Source organism: Morone saxatilis, unplaced genomic scaffold (genome assembly GCF_004916995.1).
Source record: "Morone saxatilis isolate NCDOM2014 unplaced genomic scaffold, NCSU_SB_2.0 Contig9, whole genome shotgun sequence".
In the NCBI taxonomy this organism is placed as follows: Eukaryota; Metazoa; Chordata; class Actinopteri; family Moronidae; genus Morone; species Morone saxatilis.
Window position 1 is genome coordinate 17,913,104 of NW_023340268.1, and position 24,936 is coordinate 17,938,039.

At 42.2% G+C, this 24,936-nt stretch overlaps 4 protein-coding genes across 7 annotated transcripts in view; 2 read left to right on the forward strand and 2 right to left on the reverse strand.

Annotated features, from left to right (window-relative positions):
* Positions 1–1,675: 1,675 nt before the first annotated feature.
* Positions 1,676–6,453, reverse strand: e2f3 (E2F transcription factor 3). 3 transcript variants are annotated; one of them, XM_035681997.1, is made up of 8 exons: positions 6,290–6,453; positions 5,316–5,426; positions 4,947–5,052; positions 3,924–4,164; positions 3,382–3,513; positions 3,009–3,123; positions 2,602–2,788; positions 1,676–2,476 (listed from the first exon to the last, which is right to left on the reverse strand). In XM_035681997.1, the coding sequence occupies exons 4-8, from the start codon at positions 4,067–4,069 to the stop codon at positions 2,208–2,210; spliced, it is 849 nt and encodes a 282-aa protein (XP_035537890.1). In that variant the 5' UTR covers positions 4,070–4,164; positions 4,947–5,052; positions 5,316–5,426; positions 6,290–6,453; the 3' UTR covers positions 1,676–2,207. The 3 variants fall into 3 exon arrangements, with proteins under 3 accessions (XP_035537890.1, XP_035537889.1, XP_035537887.1); XM_035681996.1 differs by lacking the exon at positions 5,316–5,426; XM_035681994.1 differs by lacking the exons at positions 5,316–5,426; positions 6,290–6,453 and adding an exon at positions 5,470–5,622.
* Positions 6,454–6,932: 479 nt separating this feature from the next.
* On the reverse strand, positions 6,933–9,800 carry srfbp1 (serum response factor binding protein 1). The gene is made up of 3 exons (XM_035681186.1): positions 9,702–9,800; positions 8,785–9,227; positions 6,933–8,667 (listed from the first exon to the last, which is right to left on the reverse strand). The coding sequence occupies exons 2-3, from the start codon at positions 9,220–9,222 to the stop codon at positions 7,414–7,416; spliced, it is 1,692 nt and encodes a 563-aa protein (XP_035537079.1). The 5' UTR covers positions 9,223–9,227; positions 9,702–9,800; the 3' UTR covers positions 6,933–7,413.
* Positions 9,801–9,997: 197 nt separating this feature from the next.
* maco1a (macoilin 1a) lies at positions 9,998–20,780 on the forward strand. Its single transcript, XM_035681187.1, has 11 exons — positions 9,998–10,077; positions 11,157–11,298; positions 11,619–11,745; positions 11,905–12,028; positions 12,173–12,351; positions 13,783–14,326; positions 14,418–14,576; positions 16,393–16,575; positions 16,723–16,843; positions 17,212–17,386; positions 18,602–20,780. Exons 1-11 carry the CDS (start codon positions 9,998–10,000, stop codon positions 18,802–18,804), a joined length of 2,037 nt encoding a protein of 678 aa, XP_035537080.1. The 3' UTR covers positions 18,805–20,780.
* Positions 20,781–22,766: 1,986 nt separating this feature from the next.
* Positions 22,767–24,936, forward strand: part of ldlrap1a (low density lipoprotein receptor adaptor protein 1a) — a gene marked incomplete at its 3' end in the record, with an annotated part of 9,584 nt that continues 7,414 nt past the window's right edge. The window contains 1 exon segment of one of the 2 annotated variants that reach the window (XM_035680820.1): positions 22,767–22,976. In XM_035680820.1, coding sequence (XP_035536713.1) covers positions 22,892–22,976 — 85 coding nt within the window. 2 annotated transcript variants of the gene reach the window in all.

Sequence of the window (24,936 nt, forward strand, 5' to 3'; positions counted from 1 at the left end):
CAAGAATTCTGTGGGATCACACTGCCTCCTAGTGTCGCCATCTATATTAGTACTGCATGATGGACTGAATGAACACGCAAATGAAAGCACAGACCACGATGACTTATTTTCATGCAGCAGGCCAGTGACAAAGGAAACCTCAAGCTGATACATCTTGACATGCAGTTAAGGACCAAAACAGACAACAGCACATATTGGGACTAAACTAATCTCTTCTAGTCATGTTTTATCTGGTCAAGTCAAGTGCTTTGGGACACATTCATGTAGCAGTGTTTCAGCTTGTGTGGATTTGGAAAGTTGTACTGAAAAACACAGATACCATCGGTTGACATGAATTAAATGATCATAATCCACTGGATTACCCAATTGAAATTACATTTCGAATTAATTTAACATTGCTATAAACAGGTAAACATATAGTTAATGTTAATAAATCTTCTCCAACATGTAGAACCTGTCACCATTGTTATCAAAACCTCATTTAATAGTGATCCAAGATATGACTTATTTAACAACTAAGTGAATAATGTTTCCAGTTACTCTAATGACTAATGACATCGTAATGGCAATATTTTTCCATGCCAATGAATGTAAATCAATCAACTAGTTCCAACAAAATGAACTACTTATACAATATATAAAACATTTGCTAGTTAATGAAACATTTCCTTTGCTTGGATGATTCATTTATTATCCACTGTGCTTGCCAGACCAAGTAAGTAATTTTCTAATTTTTGATAGCAGTTTGTCCCAATTTAACACATGACACTTCCACTTTATCTCTATCATGCTAGATTAATTTATCAAACTCATATTTATTCAAAAATTTAAAACATCTCCCTACCACACACAACTGTGACCTCAACACAAAGGGCTTAATGTAGAGTGTATCTGTAGTTCAAGGAGATGAGGGGGTGAATGATGACTGATGAAATTCAAGTATTTCAATATTCCAATCATCCAGTCATAATTCAGTATTTTGTAGCATGGTCAAATACTACAATAACACTGCAATGTGAGAGTAGTGGAAAATCTAGTTTCATGGCATTCAGGAAATGCAGATAAAGGCTTGAACTGCAACATAAACGGACCACGCTTTGAACTTCATTATTGCCATTCAAATTGAAACTGAATTGAACTGTTTTATTGATTGAAAAAGTGTATAGTTTATGTATAATATGAGCAGCTGTTTAAAAATAATCAAAGATTTACTTTAGAATGTATTTCAAACTGGTGAACATGTGCTCATGTAATTAGGCATGTCTCCATTCATTTCACTTTGATAGTATTGACTTTGCCCTAGAACTGACCATTTGAGCTACAACACATAAAAGCCATTTAGCCCTCAAGGTCTTCTGGGTAGCGCAAATCTGGTGTATAGTATAACAAGTGTTTTACCAAGTAAGGAAGAATCTGAGAGTTAATTGAATATAAAAAGGGACATCTATGACATGAAGCTCTGAACAGACTGTTTTTAGTCTAGATTAGCTTAGTGTAACAATTTTAAGAATGCTCATGGACTTTATGTAATCATTTTTACGTTACGTCTTAAATTACTCCCGACTCCTCCAACCAAAAACTTTAACAAAGATGTTGTTCATTGCCTCGTAGTGGATTTGAATTGTTAAGTATCAGGCAACAAACAGTTGGGTAGCAGAGCCAACACAAGACATCAGTTCTTTGCATTTTTAATGCTTTTAATCAACACCTCTTCACACTAATAGGTGCTAAATCATCAGACTTTGTTGTAAAGGCTCCTTTGTAATCATGATACAAAATGTCACCCATGACATCTTTCCAGACCGTCGCTACGGGATGTCATGACATTAAGGGTCAAGAATAAGTCCTGTGTTGAGACTTGAGAAGGACACTTAGGAAGAACACAGAAATGCAATAGATCAAAGGTCTGAAACAAAGTGCATGTCCTAAAGACAATAAGGAAGACATAAAAAGATCTCACTTGGTCTCTCCATATCCAAAGCTATTGCAAGACCACTCCAATGTGATGCTTTTGGGCAACAACCTCCTCCACAGACCTGAGTGTCAGTAAATCCCAGTCACATCATCCAGGATAGGAAGAACGTAAATATAAAAAAGAAAATGACATTCAAATGAGCAGTTTGTCCTTTTACCATATCCCCCTTGATATCGTGTTTGTAGTAAGAGGCCCACAGCTTCTAAAGTTCATGCATTTCAAAAAGGGCTGTTCAGAGGGGAATATCCAGGGGCAACTGGTCCAGGTCAACAGAGGAGAAGAGGTCAGTAATGCCCTCATCCTCAGTCAGACTCAGGAGGTACTCCTCTCCATCAAGAGAGAAGGTCAGAGGTGGAGTGAGGGTGACAAAGCTCTGCTGATCTTCAGAGGCTGGGTGCAAGGAGGTGGGCCCGGGGGAGACAGGGGTGACGGAAGCCGGTGATGAGAGTTGTGTCGGCGGGTGGGAGATACTATTGATTCCAGAATTAGGTTTAGCATGGTCTGGAAAGACAAAGGGAGTGTGGATAAGGAGACAATAGGGACGAAAAATTCAACAATCAACGTTTAAAAAGCAAAGTGGAGCCAAAAATGTAGAGCGAGGACTAAACACAGTGAGGAAGACTCACCTTTGGAAGATACCTGGACAAAGGATGAGTAAGGCAATAGGGACACAGAGCCATTCCCATTGGAGCATGAGTTTAAGTGGCTGCCACTGCCCACGGAGCCATCGGTGGCTTCCATAGGGATGGGTTCATCAGAGCAGAGGAACACCTCAATGGGCCCCTGTGTGCTGCTGAGGTGGACCTGGAGGCTCTGAGCACAGGGGGCAATAGAGACCTTTCATTAAATGCTCTTGGAATATGAGCAGACAGCAGACAGCAGCGTGAGAGAGGATGTAGCAGGAAATTAACTGCACTCTAGCCAATGTTGCACCTATAAACCAAAGCAATGACCACTCTGTATTGTTTGACCGGGGTTTGCAAGTCATAATATTGAGTTTCATAACAAACAAAAGATAAATAATTGTATGTACCTCTTCTGGGTGTGGCACCTCCAGTTTTGTCTCTGCAGGGGCTTTAATCACGATCACTGTCTGTTCTTTCAAGCTGGGAATCCTTCGGACATCCTCGTAAGTCAAATAGGCAAATGTGATCCTCAAGGTTAAGGAATATAGTCAACCTAGACTGGTGCTTGTGTGAAGCTGGCGATACACACAATGACTAAGCTCCAAAGTGACACATTAATCCGTCCAATCCACACCAAAATAGAAAACTGTCGATTTGGATTGGCCTTTAGACCCACTATCAATAATTCTTTATAATGCTTGGGGTGTCCACATTTGACCTAACTCAATCTGGGTCACATCAGCAGTGCAAAATGCAGCTGAAATCACAATCAAAGGATATCTCTGACTGTAACGGTTCTCATAAATCTGGTAAACCTGCCGCGTACAGCTTTTGATCAGCTCGTCCAGCTTCTCCTCCTCCTCAATGAGAGCCCTCAGCTCTTGATTGCTGCGTAGGTTCACCTGACCGCCCCTGTGCACACACATCCAAGCGACAATACGAGATTAACGCCATAACTAACTCAAGACATCAAACGTAAATTAAAACGAGTACAGATCATGAGTAAATTAAGAATAAGACGAATAGTAAGAACTGTAATGCTAACTGTACATAAAATAATACGGTCAAGGATTAACGCTGAGATCTAGAGGCTGAAGTAGAATGCCATGTATCCTCCATCACCTGCTACCATTTTTCAAAGGTAATATAATCTGCTGTTAACTGCCAGTCTTAAAAACACATCCACTACAAAGCTATCAAAGGTACTAACAACATACTAACAACATACTAACAACGCTAAGTCAGTCAGTCAGTCATGATGTGCGTTGTTCAAGTTCAACTCCGCACCCCACACACTACCCGTTACATCCATGCATACTTACAACCACTCGACGTGGTTTTTAGACTTCTTTTTGATGAGATCGATTCCTTCCAGGACATTGGTGACGTCGTACACGCGTCTCTTGGGGGCATTGAGCTCCTTGGCGACTAGGTTTAGGTCCAACACCCCATCAGCAGAGCGCCTCATCAGCTCCGCAAACCTCTGCGTCAAGATACCGAGCGAAGTGTCATAGCGCGACTTCTCCAACAGGGACTTGTATGCTATGGGGTTGGGGGCGGGAGCTGGAAAAATGGGTGAGGGTTGAGAAATGTGGAATCTGTGACGATTCCTTTTAAGATTATTTTAATTTTTCCTACATGCATTTCAATACGTCATTTTGTAGTGTGTTTATTTTGATTATATATCTTTAAACTCTTTACCATTCCGATTCAAAAGTTCAATGCTATATGACATAAAACACTTTTCACCATCATAAATTTATCTTAAACTGAATACTCAAAGTAAAAAAGGAAGTGTAGTTTGGAGACTGTTGTATTTAGGTCCAGTGAGTAGTGAAAGTGACATTGAACAGCAAACAGTTCGGAGGACGGACTTTTGCTAAAGTTATGAAAATCAAGAGCAGAACCACAGCTCAGCAGTCCTTCAAATGAGACACGTTTCCCTGGCAATGTGGCTCTCAAACGAGGAAGAAGAAAGAAGTGTATGGAGAGCCTTTCGAAGGTGAGGATCAAAACCAGGTTCTCAAGAAAAACAGAGGAGACTAAAAGGAACTTTGGAAAACTTACTACAGACTACAAAAGCTTTGAAAAAAAAAAAAAACCCTGAAACGTGGTGATGGATAGGGCATATAGAAAAGGAACTGAATTTGGAACTGCTGGACAAAACACAAACCAGCTGACCAGCCCATTAAACTCACTCACCACCATGAGAATGTGTGTGGAAAACACCGTTCATTAGAGAATGTCAGTTTGACACATAAACCGTAGAAACACAGGCTGGTATGCTGCCATGTACCACCTCTTCCCCAGCACTGGAACACTAAGCCCACAGTACCAAATCGTACCTTTTCCTCCAGTGTGGGACAGAGAGGCCACTGGCCTCTTGGCGGCCCCACCACCATCCTGGAGGTCCTGGGGGTCACGGGCTTCCAGCTCCAGCCTTCTCTTAGCCTGAGTGAAAGAAAGCAACATGTGCATTTAAAATACTTACTGTTACGACATCATGCTTAGGCTTTTAGTTTCCAGTTATCTCAATGAATCTTGTGGCACACAGGGCAGCCATTTTGGGCAATAATACAGTATAAACATATCACAAACCCATGATATTCACTTGTGAATTAAGTTGCATGTAAACAGGAGCAATGAATGTGTCTCTACATGGAATATTAGGTTCATATGGTCACCTGGAGCTGGTTATTGAGTTGTTCTATTACCTGGGGGTTGGGGCAGAAGCTAGCTTCCCTCAGCAGTGTGTTTAGCTAGTTGGAGCAACTTCTCCCCATCCCCCTCCCATGCTCACCAAAGGCCTGCACAGTAGTTCGCTTCTGGCAATAATGAACACAATACAGTTTCCCGTTACCTCCTTACCAGTGTATTCCCACAGAAGAGCGACTGTTAAAGAGCGCTGTCAGCGTGTGCGCCACTTGAAGACCAAAGTTTGCAGAAGTATGCTCGGACAAGGCGCGGTGTGATGCCTCAGCCAAAGGTAACACAAGTGTGAAGTTACCGGAAATACATGAATGTAGACGAATCGTCACAAATTCGATTTCAAAATAAATGCATGTCATTAGCGCATACACGAATGTTACAATCAACGTCGGGAAATTAAGGCGAGACATAATTATATCCATAGCAAAAAACTCACATATAATAGTACACAGTGATAGTGGGCAGTGCTACAACGTATCAGTGGAGATTAATACAGCCTTCTCTGTCCGTGACATATTGGCACTGCTTTTTATTTATTCATTTAATTTTAAAAAGCATTTTTTTTTTTAAAGCTCATTAATACAATGGCTACCGTATTATTAACGTTACGTTGCAATTTTGACCGTTAAATCAAAAGCATTGAATAACAACAGTACTTTATTCTGAAGAGAAATGTATCACTTCCGTTAACAACCACGCTAACCAGCGCGGGCTTGACGCAGCTAACTAGAGTTGCATTCCGATTAACAATGGTGCTAATGTCACAAAACACACTGGTAAGAAAGATATGACACCAAGCATACGACATACTTTGAACAAAAGGAGTCTATCAAGAAGGACAAGTCACAAGAGGTCAATGATAAAGTCGTTCGTGGCGTAAATTGAGATTAAATGGGTGATGTGTGCAAGTAAACAGTTACTTTAAGTAGAACCAGCACCACACAAATTTGCTAAAACAAATTATCTTAATGTTAGTTACCTGAACTCGTTCGGGATAATATTTCTGCCGTGTCCCTGATGTTCAGAGACCGGAGGGTGTGGCGTACTGAAGACCGTCCGTCGGCTCGAAGGACCGCTCTTTCCCCGACCAGGCGGCAGCTCATGGTCCGCGGTCAGGCTATTCTCGGGGCACCCAGCGTGAATACCGCCGGACCTCTGCGAGACCGAGGAGACCACTTTCCACATCTTGTTCCGGATTGACCGCTGCCTGCCAACATATCACTTTTCACCTCTTGTATATTATAAAACGAGCCCTATCCAGCTCTATGTTTTTTAAAAATCCACATTTATAACGCGGATACATATCATTTAAGACGACACAGAGCTCATGAAGAACGAGGACATTCAACGCACCAAACTCCGGTTTCCCGCGACAGTTTTAAACCACATTTGCATGTAAACTACTATTGGCTGTCACACCGTGTGACGCAGCTGTAGCCGACCAATGGCTGCAAAGCTGATGATGAACAGTAAAGTAATAATGTTACCAGAGAATGTCTAATAGGGCTCTGATGTTACTTTATGTGCAGCATTTCTCTTTTTATCATCTACATTTTATAATGCATTCAGTGACGTTTACTTGGAATAAAGATACCACATCAAAAAAACATTAAACCCATAACTACAATATAAACGTTTTACTGTTTAAACACATACAGTGGTGAGGGACAGGTACAAAACACAGGTTGAAGGTCTTGCTGCAGAAGATAATCAATAAGCATGTGTATCAAAATATATCAGTTTCAGAGGATGTGTACTATGCAACACTGAACTGACACCATTTTGGACAAAGCAGGAAAATTGTGTACAGGTTGATACATAAATCAAACAATATTCTTCCTCAAACTTGTTTAAAAAAATGACATGCTTCGGGTGATGCATTTCACTGCTTAGAATTAAATCACATTTAGTAATAATAAAACATATTTCTATTGATGTTTTACAAAAAAAATCTCCAGGGTTGTGGTCTTTTAGCAGACATGCGGATGCAACACTGAACTGTACTCAGATTGAGCATCAAACGGAATAAGTGACCGTGACTTCAATAGTGTGCCAGATAAAAACAATCACTGCCATATAATCAGCATTAATAAACAAAAAGGTTCAGTCATCATCGTCAAACTTGATCTTCTTCCCCTGGAAGGCCAGGATTTGTCCTTGCTGCTCCTTCCTTTTCTTACTGGCCTCCCAGGATGGATGCAGTGCCTGCTGTGGTGCCTGATGGGAAAAGACACCTCCACCCCTGCGGTCACTTTGCCTTACATCCCCCCTGCCTCGCCCCCTGCCTCTGCCGACAGAGGGGAAGCCCTTCTCTGATGACTCTGACTTGTTGTACTTGGACCCTGAATATCTTTCCGTTCCTTTCTCCTGATTTTGGAACTTGGATTGTTTATTAAAATCTCTGTTGAGACCACCGCCACCCCTTGGTTTGCCTTGGCCCCTAAATTTATCCCCACCTCTCCCTCTGCCTGCACCTCTGCCCCCACCAGGCTTAGATACAGAGAGGGAAGAACAAAATACAGACTGAAGGGAGGTCGCTTTAGACTTCAGCCTGGCCTCAAGCTCATCAAGTTTACTCTGGACCTGGTCTGTTGGGTCCGCCTTCACTTCATGCACCTTCTCCCCTTCTACACTTTTCTGCTTCTTCTTCTTGAATTTGCTCACTTTTCCAACAAAGAAGTCGTCGTCGTCGCTCTCCTCAGACTGGGAGGACTGCTTATGGAAACGTTCCTCTGTGCTGTCGTCAAAGTACTCTTTCTCTTCATCATCTGATGAATCTAAATCACTCTCTACCTCCACTTTCTTTTTCTGAAGCACCTCAGGTGCAGACTTAAGACTGGGTTTCTTTTCTGCATCTTTACTTTGAGGTTTATTTTTCACAATGTCCTTAACTTCACTACTTTTTATAGATGCTGGTGGTCTTACATTCTTAGACTCAGGTATTTTAGTAGTATCAGCTGAATGAGTTGCTTCCCTTGTTGCCTTTTCAGGCTCAGCAACAGTTGCATCTTTAGTGTCTTTGAGGATAATATCTCCTTCCTCATTGACTGCGATTTCCTGTTGCTCCACTGTAACGTCTCCCTCTTCTTTCTCACTCTTCCTTTCTCCCTTTTTGTTTGGTGGTGACTGCGCAGTTACCGTTACAGCTTTATTTTGCACTTTTTCCTTCACTACCAGCTTCCCACCCTTCATCCGCTCGTCTTTGAAGGCTTTCACAGCAGCTTTGATGTCCTCAATCTTCTTGTTGAACTGAGGGTGGGTGGCGATGCGCGCTATGGCCCGGTCAGAAATAGTAGACTTGGGGTTTTTGCACTCCTGTTCGAAGTTGAGCTTCTTCTGCAAGGCTGTCTTGGTTACCTGGCAACAGCGAAAACGGTTTATCTTATTAGGCATTTCACCGAATGTGTTTCGGCACAATCAGTTTGAGTAACTTTTTCATGCATATTCCAAAAATAACAAACAAACCAAACCTACCAGGTCTGGCGAGAGGGCCTTCATGGCATGGATCTCCTCCAGCAGTCTGGCAGCTCTCCTCTGATTCCTTTCAACTTCCATATCTTTCCCCTTCTTCTTCTTCAGGGCGCCCATCTGGCGTGTCAGCTTCCTGATGATCAAAGCCCTCAACCTCTTCACCTCCTTCCTCATCCTCACCACCTCATTGTTGAGGTTCAGGCCCTCAGGCTGCTTTTTCTCTTTGGGCTGAACAGGCAATGGGATCCTTTTCTCAATTTCATCTGCAGCCTGTGGAATTGCTTCTTCTTCTTCCTTATCATCTCCACCTTCCTGCTCTACGTCATCTTCCTCTTCTTCCTCACCTCCAGCATCATCCTCTCCTTCTTCTTCCTCCTCGATCTCCTCCTCCTCTTTTTCTTTTTCCTCAGCAGATGGAACCATTTTCTCTACCTCGTCCATATTATCTGTTAAAACATAAAGCCACCATAGATTGGTAACATTAACTTCTCACTGTCAACATCCAAAATAACAAAATCAACAAAAAATAAAACATTATGGTACATAAAGTGACACTATGCGTTTTCAGAACTTCTTTCATTGCTGTTCATTACTAAAGACGTGGGTCCTGCTCCATGTATTCAACCCAAACCCCTCCAGATACAAACTTAAGGATATGAACTGCTTTACCGAAACGATACGAGCTTTTATAATGTGATACTACAGCGGAATACATTGGAGACTAAATACATTCCTATTAGAGCAACAATCTGGTTAAATGCCTGGCTAAACAAACAAACGTGGAGTCAGCATGGATAAGTCTTTACCATGTAACGCCATGTGTACATGGGCTTATTTTACGTACCAGTGGCGTTTAACATAACAAGTGGCCGCGCACAAAGTGAACTAATATCACTGTAAGCTCTTATTGTCACACTTACCGCTCAGAAGGTAATATTAAATATTTAAAACTGAGAGAAACGTCTCGACTCGTAGCGGGCAGCCATGTTTCCAACGTCTCCGACGACGTAATGACGTCGAACGTTAGGAAGGAGACGCAGCGTGTCGTGAAAGGGGGAGGGCCTTCGGCGGACTGTTTTTATTTATTTCTTTGTTTCATGTGCATAAAACAACAACAATGGTGGATAATTGAAGAAGTGTGAATATTAGGATGAGCGAATGACATTTCCAGTTCCAGTTACCAGACCGATATCACAAGTGAATCAACAGGGGGAGGATGAAGCGGCGCAATGCGGACTGCAGCAAACTCCGACGGCCGTTAAAACGGAACCGAATCACCGAGGGTATATATAGCAGGTACAACAAGGGGCTGGAGGGACGTTATTGTGTAACAATGGCGCCTCTCTGCATATGTCAAGACAGGGCTGCCAGCTTCTGCTGCATTCATATTCAAGCACGCTTTGTTTGTTTTTTTAGCTACAGAGAGCTCTAAATTAAGATACCAGCGAGCGTATTGTTAAAATTATAGGCCTTAATGTTACGTTACTTGTGTGTGCATCTCGTAAATGATTTGTCCCTGGCTGGGTGCTTAAATGAAATGTCTGGTTTAATTAAAATGAAAGGTCGCTGGGAGACTATGTGGGCATTGAGTCCATATTGAAAGACATTCCGCTCAGTGGAAATCTCCTCAGCTACAGTAGAGATAGCATGAACTAGAAAAAACCAAGCTCGGGCTTGAGATGACAGCAGCAATGTCAGGGGCGCTCGTTTTGAAGTCCGGAGTGATGCCGACGGCGGGATGCTCACCTGTGCTTTGTCTGGCAGAGGTTGAATACGCCAGTGAAACAATACCCACTAAAGTAATCAGGTCCAACTGGAACACGTAAAGCGCACGTAAGATTTAAGGAGCTGTAATATAAAAATAGCACGCATTTACCGATTTGATTGATTGATTGATTGACTGATTGATTGATTGATGGCAAGCCAGAAAAAGAACTAGCTGTGCTTTAAGGAACATGTCCAGACACGACACCGTATTATGCTCTTTATCTATGTCTCTCTTTATCTATGTCTCTCTTCCTTCCCTCACACTTATTTGGATGTCCTTTATCTTTTTTCAGTTACTTTTATAAAAGAAAAAACATACTTAGAGTCGTGGGGAATATCTGGATTTGTATTCATGCTCACTGTTGAATTGGCATTTATCTGCCATGGAATCTAGCAGGAACCTGCAGCAACATTGTGTGCAATCACACTGGAGATGTCGTTCTTATAAACACTAGTCTTGTTGTATCAACCCGATGTCCCAGCAGCTTTGTCACCTACCATGTAAATCCGTGGTAAATCCTGTTTAGTGTCCCTCCTTTGTCTCTTTCTTGCCTTTCTTTTTAACATTTCTCTCTGTCTTTATTTCTTTGTCTTGTCCTCTCCCGCAGTACGTTCCTGTACCTGAAGTTTCTGGTGGTGTGGGTGTTAGTTCTGCTGGCCGACTTTGTGCTGGAGTTCAGGTTTGAGTACCTGTGGCCCTTCTGGCTTTTCATCCGAAGTGTCTACGACTCCTTCAGATATCAGGGACTGGTGAGAGCCTGTTTCTATGACCCTGACACAATGCAAAGAACCTATGTACTGTACGCGGGTGCAGCAAAGAAACAAATGGGATAAAGGTTGCTGGGGGGAGTATACTTGTCAACCGTGGTGGTGCTGGATGGGGAAATAGCAAGACAAGGTTATCTGAGTGTATTTTACAGCACACACGCCAATGTGTAAGTGTAAAGGGACCATGTGAACACTCGCCTCTACATTAGTGCCTAATGTGTATGTTTTCCACACAGAAACTTCTTTCTGCACAGTAGTTATGACATATTTAACGGTCTGTCTCTTTCTCCTCCTACAATTAGGCGTTCTCTGTCTTCTTTGTATGTGTGGCGTTTACGTCAGACATCATCTGCCTCCTCTTCATCCCCGTCCAATGGCTTTTTTTTGCTGCCAGCACCTACGTATGGGTCCAGTACGTCTGGCACACAGGTTAGTCCCAAGTTTTTTGTGGACTGTTTTTATCTCTGCCAGCCAAACAGCCACTTTCACTTCACGCACAAGAAATTCACAGCTGCCAAGTTTCTTCAAGAGCGCTGATTTAAATATTTTTTTTTTTCTTCTAATCTCTTGTCCCTCACTTTCACGCAGAGAGAGGAGTCTGTCTACCCACTGTATCGCTGTGGATCCTGTTTGTGTACATCGAAGCCGCCATACGGTTCAAAGATCTGAAGAACTTTCACGTAGACCTGTGTCGACCCTTTGCAGCTCACTGGTAAACGTCATAGCTAGAGTCTAATGCCTGAATAAAGTAGTAAAAGTCATGGTAAAAATAGGAGACCCTTAAATATGTATTGCCTGAAAATATAAGCATACCTTTACATCAAAAGCTGTCTGTCTTTCTCTTCACCTTCACCAGTATCGGCTATCCAGTGGTGACTCTGGGCTTCGGCTTTAAGAGCTACGTTAGCTACAAGATGCGACTGAGGAAACAGAAGGAAGTGCAGAAGGAGAATGAATTCTACATGCAGCTTCTACAGCAGGCTTTACCTCCAGAGCAACAGATGCTGCAGAGACAGGAGAGGGAGGCAGAGGAGGGTAAGACACAGATAGAAACAACACAAAACATGTTGCACTACTTAGTATTAAAACGTATCAGGAAAGTCAAACACAATAGCGTCCACTGTCAGAGTGGTGTTTCCTATGTTCTTACCAGCCCATTTACAAAAAGGAGGGGAACTATATTAGAGACACATTTCAATATAATGCAGCCTAGTACAACACAACCACTAACTACAACTAATAACTGATTTAACACCTCTCTAAAAGTTTAAACAAAAAAGCCCCATAAAGGTAAACTACGTGGCAGAGCAGTTGAACTGGATTGCTATGCTACAGGAGATGTACCTATTAAAGTCACCAGAGACTGTATATATTTGTGTAACTTTTATTATTTGACATAATTGATCATTTTAACAACCACAGAACTAAGAAGGGTGAACAGGATGAGAAGTAACTCATTCATTGAACAGATTTGGTGATGTCATCCTGCATCAACAGTGCTACGTGGACCAGCATGAGGGAAAATCAAATTCCAGTGACTGACAGCAGGTCACGTTGCATTTAACTAAACCTCATGTGTCCGTTTATCTTCTCTGCTGTCACACACAGCTCATAAAGACATAGTTGATTGTGAGCATCAATAGTACAGACTGTAACTGAACCTCAAAGATAACATGTTTATCATAAACAGATAAAAATTCAGGGGAGGGGAGCGGCGCCTTGGACCATAATATTTTGGAGGGGGTGGTTATTGTATGTCTGCTACATTTCACTACATTACAATGCAGATTGTAAAATGCAAATAGTACGACACAGGATCAACACACCAGTTTTAATTTCTTTTCACTTTTTTCACTTTTTTTTACATGATGACACACTTGTTACCGTGGTTACTAGATGATATCGCATAGATAAATATGCATTGCTTGTACAGGTTGCTTTCTTGAAAGTTCAGAATCAGTGAGTGAATTTAATAGTAGCTTATCTCCTTCAATTCAGGCATTAACTTTCACATAATCTTGTTGTTGGTCTGCTTCGCTTACAAACAACAAACATAGGTCCAGACCTTGACCTGCCTTTTTATTTATTTTTTTTAAAGCAGTCTCAGCCCGGATGTTTTGTCCGCACTAGAGTTCGACTGCCAGCTTTCACACCAGCCGAAACAACCTGAACCAAACAGAGTTCAGTTGATTGCACCAAAAAGCTTCAGTGTGAAATCACCCGAATAGTTTTACTCTCTGTTTTCTGTAGTTAATGGAAAGCAGGGAGGTATTCCTGTATCAGTCTGCTGGCATGAGCCTGTTTCTAAATTTATCAGGGATTTCTCTGTTTTTCATCACTCTCAAAGGCGTCATTCAATCTCTGTTTATGGGCAAATATGTTTCCAGTTTCCTCTGGAATTTGGTTAATTCTGTCCAGTATGTTTTTAGACGTGCTCTAACTCTGCCTACTGTCGCTCTCTTCCAGCTGCTCTAGCTAAAGGGATCTCAGAGGTAGAACCCTCAGTAATATCCCAAAACGGAGCACCGCCTGGGAAGAAAAACGCCACAGTCCAGTTGCCAGAACTGGAGTACCGGGAAAAAGGGAAGGACAGTACTGGAAAAGAGCGTGAGGGCAAAAAACAAAACACGATTGGAATCAATAACAACAGTATTATACACGCACTGGACTCCAAACTACAGGAGACAGAGTACATAGAGAACTACGTTGGGGCAAAGAGACTGAATAACGACCTGGCAGGGGAACACACTCACGCCGATACCAACACACACTCTGCTCCTAAAGAGGAAATGGGGGGGGCGGGAAAGAACTACAAAAATGCCAGCGGAGGTGGGGGTAACATTTCCAACTCGTCCCCACGGAATCACAGTTCTTCAAATGGCAGCGTGCCGCCAGGTTCCTCGACCAGTAAGAACGAGAAGAAGCAGAAGGGGGCAGGGAAGGGCCAGAAGGACCCAGTGGAGAACTGCATCCCCAACAACCAGCTGGGCAAGCCGGACGCTCTCATTCGGTAAGAAACACATTTGCCTATGCTGTTGCGGTTTACTGTGACTGCCTTTCGATGACCTTGTGGCCTCTTTTTCCTTTTTCTACCCTGAAAGGCTGGAGCAGGATGTGAAGCGTCTGAAGGCAGATCTTCAGGCCAACAGGCAGTTGGAGTCAGAGCTGCGGAGTCAGCTTTCCTCTCTGAGCTGCCAGGACCGCAGCCTTCGCTCCGAGCTGGGCCAGCTCCGCCAAGACAACGAGCTGCTACAGAACAAGTGGGTGCATGTACTGTATACCGTATGAGAGTATGGTATTCGCACCCAAACCCTGACAACGGCCGTACTCTACTTGTTATGCAATAAATATCATTTCTTTGACAGTGTGTTAGGTAGGTTAGGTAGCTGTTTAATTAATAAAGATTTTGAGGAGGTCTCAGGTCTCAAGTACTGGGTTTTAGAGAGGTGTGTGTGTGTGTGTGTCCTGTGGCAAGAACAGGATCTCTACAAATGCATTTTACTAGAAGTGGTGGAGCATTTTATTTCACACTCTTCCTGTATCTTTATCCCCTCTGCATGTTTCCTTTTATAGGCCAGCTGGAATTGGCTATTGCTTCTGGCCAGTTGTTCAGATAGAAGTCATTAAAATGTGAAATAATCACAGTGCTTTTAATTTACATGAGAGTATTTCATTTGATTTGCATATTGAATCCGAGGCATACGTTGTGCGTCAGTGTCAGAGCACTCATTTCTAGGACGGCCTTAATGGAGACTGTCTTAAACGCTTGTCGAACAGTGTCTGAACACCCTGCTTTCACCTGTCAAACACCTTTTCAACATCAGATCTTTCTTTAACACTCAGCTGACTGTACTCAATTACCTGTCAGGTATCACCAGTTGAGCTCCTGTCACTGGTGGCTGACAACACCATTGTCCGCGCGCCTATGATTCACAGCACGTTACTTCCTCGAAAACCACACAAGCCACAGAAACAATAACAATGTGTCAGTTCTGTTCAGTTATTAACCTTGTCATAGTGCTTTTATGGGCTGATTTTTATACTGAAGAGATCTTACTACTGAAGTGAAGACAGACACATACACATTGCATACACTATTTGAAATACACTGTATTTAAAGCACAGGGGGTTTGAATGGGTATTGCGTCTATGACCTTTATCTCTATCAGTGACCTGTCTCCTTCTCCAGAGGTCTCTGGCTAAGCCTTGGTATACAAACATTGCTTTCTGTTCAATTTAACCTTCACGTTAGTTCACTGATAACACACCATGATGACACAGGTGATTTACATCCATCCTCGTAGGATCTGAGTTTGAGATATAGTTGCCAGAAAAGGGGCAGAGGCTGTGAAAAAGGTTGCACATCTGGATGCTTTTTAGGCAGAGAGAGAGAGGTCACATGATTTCATTTAAGTTGCGTCCAAAAATGCAATGGCAGGATCTGGCACTACATAAGTAAAGAAAGAAGGGCAGAGGCTGCATTAGTGTGGGAGTGTGAATTACACAAGTATTCTAAAAGCTTAATCTTGTCTAAAGCCCTATTAGCACGGGACTAGTTTTACCAGGGAGCCTCATGTGATTTAGAAATTCTATCAGTACTGATGTTTCATCCCAGATACATTCAGTGACACCTGAACGACATTATTTTAACACATTTCAGACCTGCCTGAGTCCAATTAATAGATACTTTAAAAAAGTAAAAGCATATTATGTGAAAGTTGGTTTGTGATGTTGGAGAGCTCTGCGTACCTCTGCTAACTGAAGCCACACTAACTGTAGCGTTTATGCTCACAGCTGCGGAGACCACTCCACTCACTGTGGAAAAATAACTTTACTGATCTTATAATACATCAGTGACCTGTGTGTGTGTCTCATGCACAGCACTATATTTTTCCCCCTCCACATTAAGTCAATTCTCACATTAAAATACCAGTTTAATAGGCTCCCTACCAAGATAAAAAAAATTATCCCACAGAGGTGAAACATCCCAAATACTCCATATCCCATCTCATCTCCAGTGTGTTCATCTCATGATCCAGCCAGGTTGACTATATTCTGAATATATCCACACTTTAGGCTCCACAGTGCCGTCCAGGCCAAGCAAAAGGATAAGCAGACCATCTCCCAGCTGGAAAAGCGGCTAAAGGCTGAGCAGGAGGCCCGCGCCCTCGCTGAGAAACAGCTGGCCGAAGAAAGGAAGAGGAAGAAGATGGAAGAGGCCACCGCTGCCAGAGCCGTAGCATTAGCCGCTGCCACCAGGTACTGGTTCGATTAGTGTAACCAGCCCAGCTTTGTGTCATCAAAATTAACAGTTAATTTTAACAGGAAGTGAAAGTTCGGTAGACTCTGGGACGCAGTCACCTTTTTCCTCTCTTAAAAGTGCTGTTCCTCTCCCATGTCCGACAGAGTGGAGTCGACTGACTCTCTGCGTGGTCGTATCAGAGAGCTGGAGACGGAGTGTAAGAAGCTCAGCATGGACATGAAACTTAAGGAGGAGCAGATTAGGGATCTGGAGGGCAAGTGTCAGGTGAGAGGAATGAACTCATTTTCTGATAAGATAATGCTTTGAGCTAGTAAACATTGTATTGTATTTTACACTGTAAAATACATTATCTATATGCTGTGAATGTAACTGGGAAAGAGCTCTGCTCTGCAGTTAACATGCTGCTTCAGTACTTGAAAATGTACCACCAACAATTGTAATCACTGAAATGATATGCCATTTTAGTTCATGTAATTGATGTAATTAAATAGATAGACCCCCTGTGCCTTCTGAGTGCATCAGCCATTTAGCACAGTAAAAGCTTTTTTCGGAAAATAAGACCATTCAGTTGCTTATAATTTTTCATGTCTCATTTCCAAGTCAATTTGTCTTTCCTATCCCCTCACATACAGGAGCTGCGGAAGTACAAAGAGAACGAGAAGGACACAGAGGTGTTGATGTCAGCGTTGTCGGCCATGCAGGAGAAGACCCAGCACCTGGAGAACAGCCTGAGTGCTGAGACCAGGATCAAACTGGACCTCTTCTCTGCACTGGGGGATGCAAAGAGGCAGCTGGAGATAGCACAAGGTAGCTGTTGGCAGTGGGGATGCAGTGATTTAGTAGTGGTGCAAAGCTCTTGAATGGAGTGCCTGTCAAAACTCACTCGTTTGCCAGGGATAAATGATCTAAGAGACAGGTAAATGCTCCTCCATCCTTGTATGATTATGAGAGAGGGCAGTAAAGGACGCTCGGCTGTGGTTAAGCCTGAAAAAAATATAAAATAGCCACAGTAAACAAAGAAGCAGAAGTGACACCAAATCAATCCTAAACTTAACTATTTCTAACCTATTGTAGCCTAATGTCTAAACATAATTATTTTCTCTGTTGGAAAGGGAATCAATAACCCATAGCCATTATCACCACACCACAAAGCCACAACTACTGCAGCCCTCTTTGTGTTTCCAGTCAATAGCTTGCTCGCGGCACCTACAGTGTTTTCTTCCCTGTTCTCGGCTGCTCTCTGTGCCAAAGCCCCATGGGATCAAGTGATTACTATTCAGTACTTTTACCCACCACTGTTCACAGCAAAGATCACGTCTTCTTGTTTGCTTGCGTTGTTTATTTCAAATCCAAACAAAAGCAGGGGAAATGCGTAATATAGATCATGGAAACAGTATGTGATTTTTCCCAACTATTATAAATCTGAATGACCATGAGGGTAGAACCATCGCCTATTCTTTGATATACTCTTTTGTTACACTATAACAGACCTGCACCTGTGTCCAACAGGTGAAAGAGTATGTTGTTAAACTTATAATTGACTGTCACATTATCGCACAGCCCTCTTCATATATTTGGGAATGGAAAATTCAGCTCTTTCCTTTCATGCAATATGAGCAATAACAGATAATAATAGTGTGGTATGTTTAGTGTTTCTCTTATAATGTTGATACCACAGCAGCTGCTCAGGAGAATCTCTATTAGATTGCTGCGTTGTGAAAACATGACTCACGCTTTCAAACCGCGTGTCTCTCACTGATGGTGGTGATAGCGCATCAGTGAACTACAGTTTCCAAAATACTGAGGCGATAACCCAACTGGAAAGTGACATTTTTGACCTGTCACAGCAGGAAAAGCACAGGTGGAATGAGTCTCCTCTGCCCACCTCTATGCCAACATGTAGGAAGAGTGGTCCTAGAGCTGTCAGGGATTTAATTTTCTAGGGCACTTCAGAACAAATGTCCCCCTACTCTGCCCTCAACCCTGTCACATGAACGTCTTTGTTTCCTTCGTCCCATCCAGGCCAGATCCACCAGAGGGAGCAGGAAATCGCGGAGCTGAAGCAGAAGATAGCAGAGGTGATGGCAGTGATGCCCAGCCTGTCCTACTCATCAGACGGCAGCAACCTCAGCCCCGTCACCCCGCACTACTCCTCCAAGTTCATGGACAATAGTCCCTCCTCCCTGGACCCCAACGCCTCAGTTTACCAGCCCCTCAAAAAGTGACTGTGACACCCACACTTTTGTCAGACAGAACTTTGTCTCTTTCTTTATCTCGGCGAAGCTCTCGGTTCCGGTTTGGGTTATTTTTGAGTTTTCCAGCCCCTGACAGTTTGTGCACTCTAACGTACCACATAATGACACACACACAGACACACACAGTGCACACAACCCCTCCATACATATGTGTATTTGGCTACTTTTTTTGGTTCTATTATGAGAACTATTATATTTTGAGGGGGGTTGTGGGGTTTTTTTTTTTTTTGTTTTTTTTGGAGTTTTGGGATTTAGCCATTAGACAGCGAGATCTGTTTGAAAGGGGAGAAAGGAACACACAATTTGTTGGCCAGATGTCTACAGACGAGCCATCATGCATCGCTTCATGTCAGTCTTCTTTTGGTGTCAGTGTAAAAAAAAAATAAAAAAGCCCTGAACTGACACCCAGACTTTTGATTTAAAAAACGATTGGCTTTTCACGATGGTTTACATCCAGGCAGAAGACGTGTTTTCAGTTCGGCTTTGAGTCTGAAACTCACCTGTAAAGTAAAGCCCTGTGAGAGATACATGAATGTAAAACTATTCATGTTTTGCTATCACCATTAACTTAAATCAGTGATTGTTTTGTAATGTTTCAGTTCAGTTATGACAATGTGCATTTCTTCTTAAAAAAAAAATGGTGATATGTTTGCTGTGTTCTTCAGATATTCCAATACAATTTGTTGTCTTAGTGCTGGAAAAGCGAAGCCTCCAGGATTATCAGTAAGTGGATGAAGCAGATGTAGTTTTGTCCTGGGAAAGAAAAAAAAAATGCTACTGCTAGATTCGACCTGGCACTGCCAAAATGTCATATTAATGTCCACCTGTTTGCTGCAGACGCCTTTCCTCTCCCTCTGGACCAAATTAGAACCTGTTAGGCCATATCGTTCACTGGATTTAATGATGTCGAGGTAACCGGTCGTTACCATTATTTGCAGATTTTACAGTGCCTTGCAGTTTGTCTTTTTTAGATGCAAAAGCCACATACTTTGCAAATCCTGGGATCTAAAAGCATCAAGCCTCAAAGCCGCATTTCTCTCTCTAGCTCTAATTCTCCTGGTTTTCATTCAAGATTTCTTTCAATTCAGTATTCAAAGGCTAAAAAGTGTCACCTCAGATGCATTCAGTCGTTTTTTTCTCTAACAAATTGATCACAATATTACAGACTTGAAGGGAAAACATAACACTGGACATGTCATTTCATAGTGACAGTCGTGGTGTGCCAAACACCAACCAAACTGATTGTCTATAATCGTGCCCTAGAGTTGGCATTTAGTTGTTTACAACAATGTACATTAACTTACTGAGGAATGTTTTCTTTGTTTATTTCATTTCAGTTCTTAAGTGCCAAGTGTTGATGTTTGGTTTCCATCCATACTTTGATCGATGTAGCTAGCATAATGTTTGCAGGAGAGTGCTGTTATTTTTATTTTTGTTGTCATTGGAACATATTTGAATGGTGTTGTGTTTACAAGGTTCTGGACTGATCATGATGAAGCAGCAGGTGGTCAGTTGGACTGATGGTGTTATGCACTCATTTATTTATTTGTTACAGACTTTTGTTGAGTGGCACCTCCTTGATATATTTCCCATCATATTCAGTTGATTTCCTCTATTTTCTACCAGGAAGGATTCTGTGAATGTGTTGTGTTGGGAAAAGGTTACCCCTGGACCGTTTGACCATGTTGTGCTGTCATGTTGCCTACCTGGAAAAAGTATTTTTCGTGGATCGCTCTGGTGTTGTGAATTCAGTTCTCAAGTTGCTTTAACAAGTTTGTGTAGAAGGAAGAGAAGGTTTAAAAAAAAAAAAAAAGTGCTTTGTTTTATCTTTTCATTGTTCCACTATGTTTATTTTCTTTACCCAAAGTGATGGTGAATTTGTCACACTTTTCACTTTGGCCATCACTATTAAAGAAAGTCTTGCTGGTGGCGATGCAAGCTGTTCAGTCTGTGTACGTGTCATGATCTGTGTGTCTAGTTTTCCTTTTTATGACACAAGCAATAGGCCAAACTTTTTACCTGGAATCAGCCACAAGATGGTGACAGTGTGGTCTATATCATTTGGGATGTTTAAATATAGAACCTTAATGTCAGGACAAATTAAATTATATTTATTTTGTAAAAAATGTTCTTAATTGCCAGACTAATAATGTGGAAGTTGCACGAATTGCCATACAGCTCATACATGTTTCAAGCATTGAGTTTATCTTGTCACCTCCCAGACCTGCAAGCTAGCTACATTAATTCTATACCTCAAACTTCCTTGCTCCACCAGTGGTTACAGTCAGAAAAACATGTGGTTGCCTTTGGTTTGATGCTGCCTTCAGGTACTCCTTGTAAATGCCTATTTCTTAGTAAGAAAATCATAGACCAAGTTGCATTCGGTTGCTATAGGCAGACAAAACAACTATATAAGCCTTTTTTCAGGTTTTGTGTGTGTGTCAGTATGTGCTGTTAGGCTAATATTTTCAGCTGTTAAGCTGCCCAGTTCTAGGAAGATAACGCAACACAAGACCTGTTGGCTTGGATGGCATCTGAAACTTAACTTAGAGAAAATAGAAACCTGCATTAATAAAAATTCAAATCAAAATATACATTTTTTTTAATTTAGTGAATTTCATGGCTTCATCTACCGCAGTGACACATCTCAACAATTATGACACATTCATGTGTAATGAAATAATAGCATTCTAAGCAGTCTGCTTGGAACAATAATGTGTGTAATTTGTTTTTTCCTGCATTGAAAGTATAATTTCATAATTCAAACCCATTAAAAATGCATCTACTCTTTCTACCTCATTAAAAATTCCAGAATCTATAAATATGCAAATTTGTTTAATTTCTTGTGTTTTTCCTGCTGGACACAAGATGTCTCAAGCAAAGTCTTTGCCAATTTAATACTAGCCAAATACCTATGGCTTGAATCTCATATTTCTGACATCTGACACTGTTTCTGTCATTAAACACTTTATTTCTGTTTTGGTCATCCATCCAATGTGACGTTACTGTAAACTAATTACATCGCTGTGGCGAAGCAGAACCGCCGTTTGTGTTTATTAATCGACCTTTTACTGTGAGCTGAGAAAAGAAGAAAACATCTGCTTCCTGTGTTACTTTATGCTGTTTACAAGGTTCATCATTAGAAGGTAAATCAGCTCAGTTGATGTGAATTATTAAGGTTAAAAAACCCTCTGTGCCACAATGTCAAACCAAACTCCATTTCAAAAGTGGGTGTTCTATGGTAGGGCCATATCTCTTCACAGTAATAACAATAACTATTTACACCATCACTATCGCTTTTTACTGATTCTCTTCAATCTACATTCGCAACACGTCATTTACTCAGTAACCTTTTTATCCTCTTTGTGGATTGCCTAAAGCCACAGATCTTTTCTTCCTTTCTAAACTGTCTTTTTTGTATTGTTTGATGTGTACCACTAGGCACTTTTACAGCTTGTTTCACCCAGAAAGGGGCGTGGTCGTTCTGAAGACAAGAAAGTGACATATGGCTGCTTCATCAATTGACTTCCTAACTATTTGTGATGTCACATATCATGCTTGTAGGCCCCGCCCCTTAAAAATCAGATTTTTAATGAGCACAGAGAAACTCTTAACTCTCAGCAGATGAATGTAAAAACATCCTTTGCACATACATCATTTTGCACAGTGAAGCTCAAACATCCAACTGTAGGAGCAAGAAGAACATTTGTTTTTTTGAGTGGAGGGGGACTTTAAAGTTTTCTAGACTTTTGGCTTAATACTTTCTGAGCAGCATTTTTCCACAAAAAATAGTATTTGGCTTTAATACACTGATACACAATAACAATAAAAAACAACCACCTGAAACTTAACGCTCTCTAATGTCCCATTTGACACAAATGCAGCATTACTTCTCTGTTGGGCTCGTTCACGTGCGCCGACCTGGTAAATAGCGGTATTTCTGACAGCACTGGAAGGCACCACAAGTCCATCCTCCCCATCAGCAGTCTGGTCAACAACATTTCTCCTCAGGACTCACCAGCAAACTTCACCGACTCTCTGCTTTTAAAACACCGATATGGATGCCCTCAGGTCGGCTGGGAGAGCTATTATCCGGAGCCCGAGTATGGCGAAACAGTCCTGGACTGCCGGCAGACACAGAAGTAAGAAACAATGGTAGAAACAAGGTTTTTAACTGCTACGTTTGCCAGTTTCACCGTGCCCGAAGTTGACTTTTGCTTACCGCTGTGCCCATTTTACCTTAATTAACTTACCGCAATGACGCAGAGGTAACATTACATTTGTGAACTAACTTTACCAAAGTTTTTCTTTTTCAAAAGCGAAAGAAAAAACCCCAAATATTATCATGTTGACCACCAGTGTTGGCTGTCGGCGCAAAGTTACACAGATGAAGTTTGACATATTTTGACGTTAGCAGAGCAGGTCTCTTTGTTTGACAAAGGGATTAAATGGCATTACAAACACTGCTACTTTAAGGAGGGACAGTTTCTATTATCGGAGGAAATGACACTATTTTATCCTGTGGAGATTGGGGATTGTGAAATGCAGTGTATCCTGGAATTTTCCGGAAATAAATGTTATTTTGAAACTAGGCAGAACACGGCAACAACAGAGAATGACACTTTATTATGAAAGCAACGTGCTTTTAAGAAAAAGCTTTTAAGCCTTTGAGAATAATATTTTTAACAGATTTTGCTTGGTATGTACAATGCTCTGTCGCCTGTTGTTTCACTCTGCCACAGCAGCACTTTGGATGATCCCAACCTCCCAGGACTCTGTCCTCTTTCCATCCCCACCACCAGAGGAAGTGCAGAGGTCAGGGTCAGTGCTGGAACTTTGTGATTTTTGTGTCTTGCTCAAGAGCCCTCCAGCAGTTTAGGAGCATGCCCACACTGCAACATTAACATGAAACTCCTTTAGGCACTCTGGAGCCCATTGTAGGACTCAAGGGCCACTTTGTAATCTAAATCTCACTTGATCCTGGCTGTAAAGTTCTGGGGGAATGACCGGGTGGCTTAGGCTGCCTGAAATCTCCCCTGCCGGTAACCATGAGGACAAGCCAGGAATGCTGCCAGTCAGTCAGTGCACGGCCCCTGTTGGCTTCAGTTCTAGCTGGTCTAGACTAGTCTTGACTATTTTAAATCCCATCAGAAAGCAAATATGGTCATTAGAAAATACAGGGTGGATTACATAAATACCCTCCATTACTATGTAACCTTAGTCGCAAACCTGGGGAAAAAACATGCCTCAGGAATTTGAGATACACATTTCTGTATTAATGGATGAGATGTAGCTACTTCTGCACTGCTGTCAGTGCGTGCGGTAACACTGGGCAACCTTTTTCTTTCTAAATGTAATCTAACAGAACATTTCCTGGAATATATGTGCAGCACACCACTGGTGAATGAGGGTTGTACAAAGTGCACCATGACGTTTATCACGAAGCAGCACGTGAAGGGAATTCAAAATGTTTTGCCGCTTTTATGTATTGCAAAGGTTTTAAGGTTTTGACTTTGGTTGGGCTCGGACCAGGTCTTCTCTGGGCTGCAGGGCACGCATTCCTCACCAGCACTGACCCATATCCCCCATGCCGGACCTCCAGCTCTTACTCTGGCCTACGGAACCAAGTCGGGATCAGCCTACTTTTTTATCTTTTCAGGGACTTCCTTACAGCTGACAGCGGACTGGACAAAAAAACTCACAGGGTTGTAGAAACCTCGGACCGGCGCTTGACACGGATTTTGCCGTTAATGGGCCCCTGTAGGCTTAACCACCCGTCTTCACATATCCGCACACTGCGAGCGAGTTTGCATTGAGGAGAAACCTATTCGGCCGCAGGGAGGCTGCCCCGTTTTTAAATGGCAAAGGCCACTTCTCTGCTCTTATTGCCCCATCTCGGTCGCCCTAGACGACCCACACCGGCACGCTGCCAGTGTGGAGGACCAGCCAGAGGGTACTTGTCTGCAGCAAAGCCTTTTTCCAGGGGACCTCGTCAAATGGAAGCATGCGATTGTGCCAACACACAAACTGTTAGGCCCGGACCTGTATGGCGGAGCATCTTGCGTTTTATTTCGGCAGCCATAGTAACAGATTAGGGCTGCC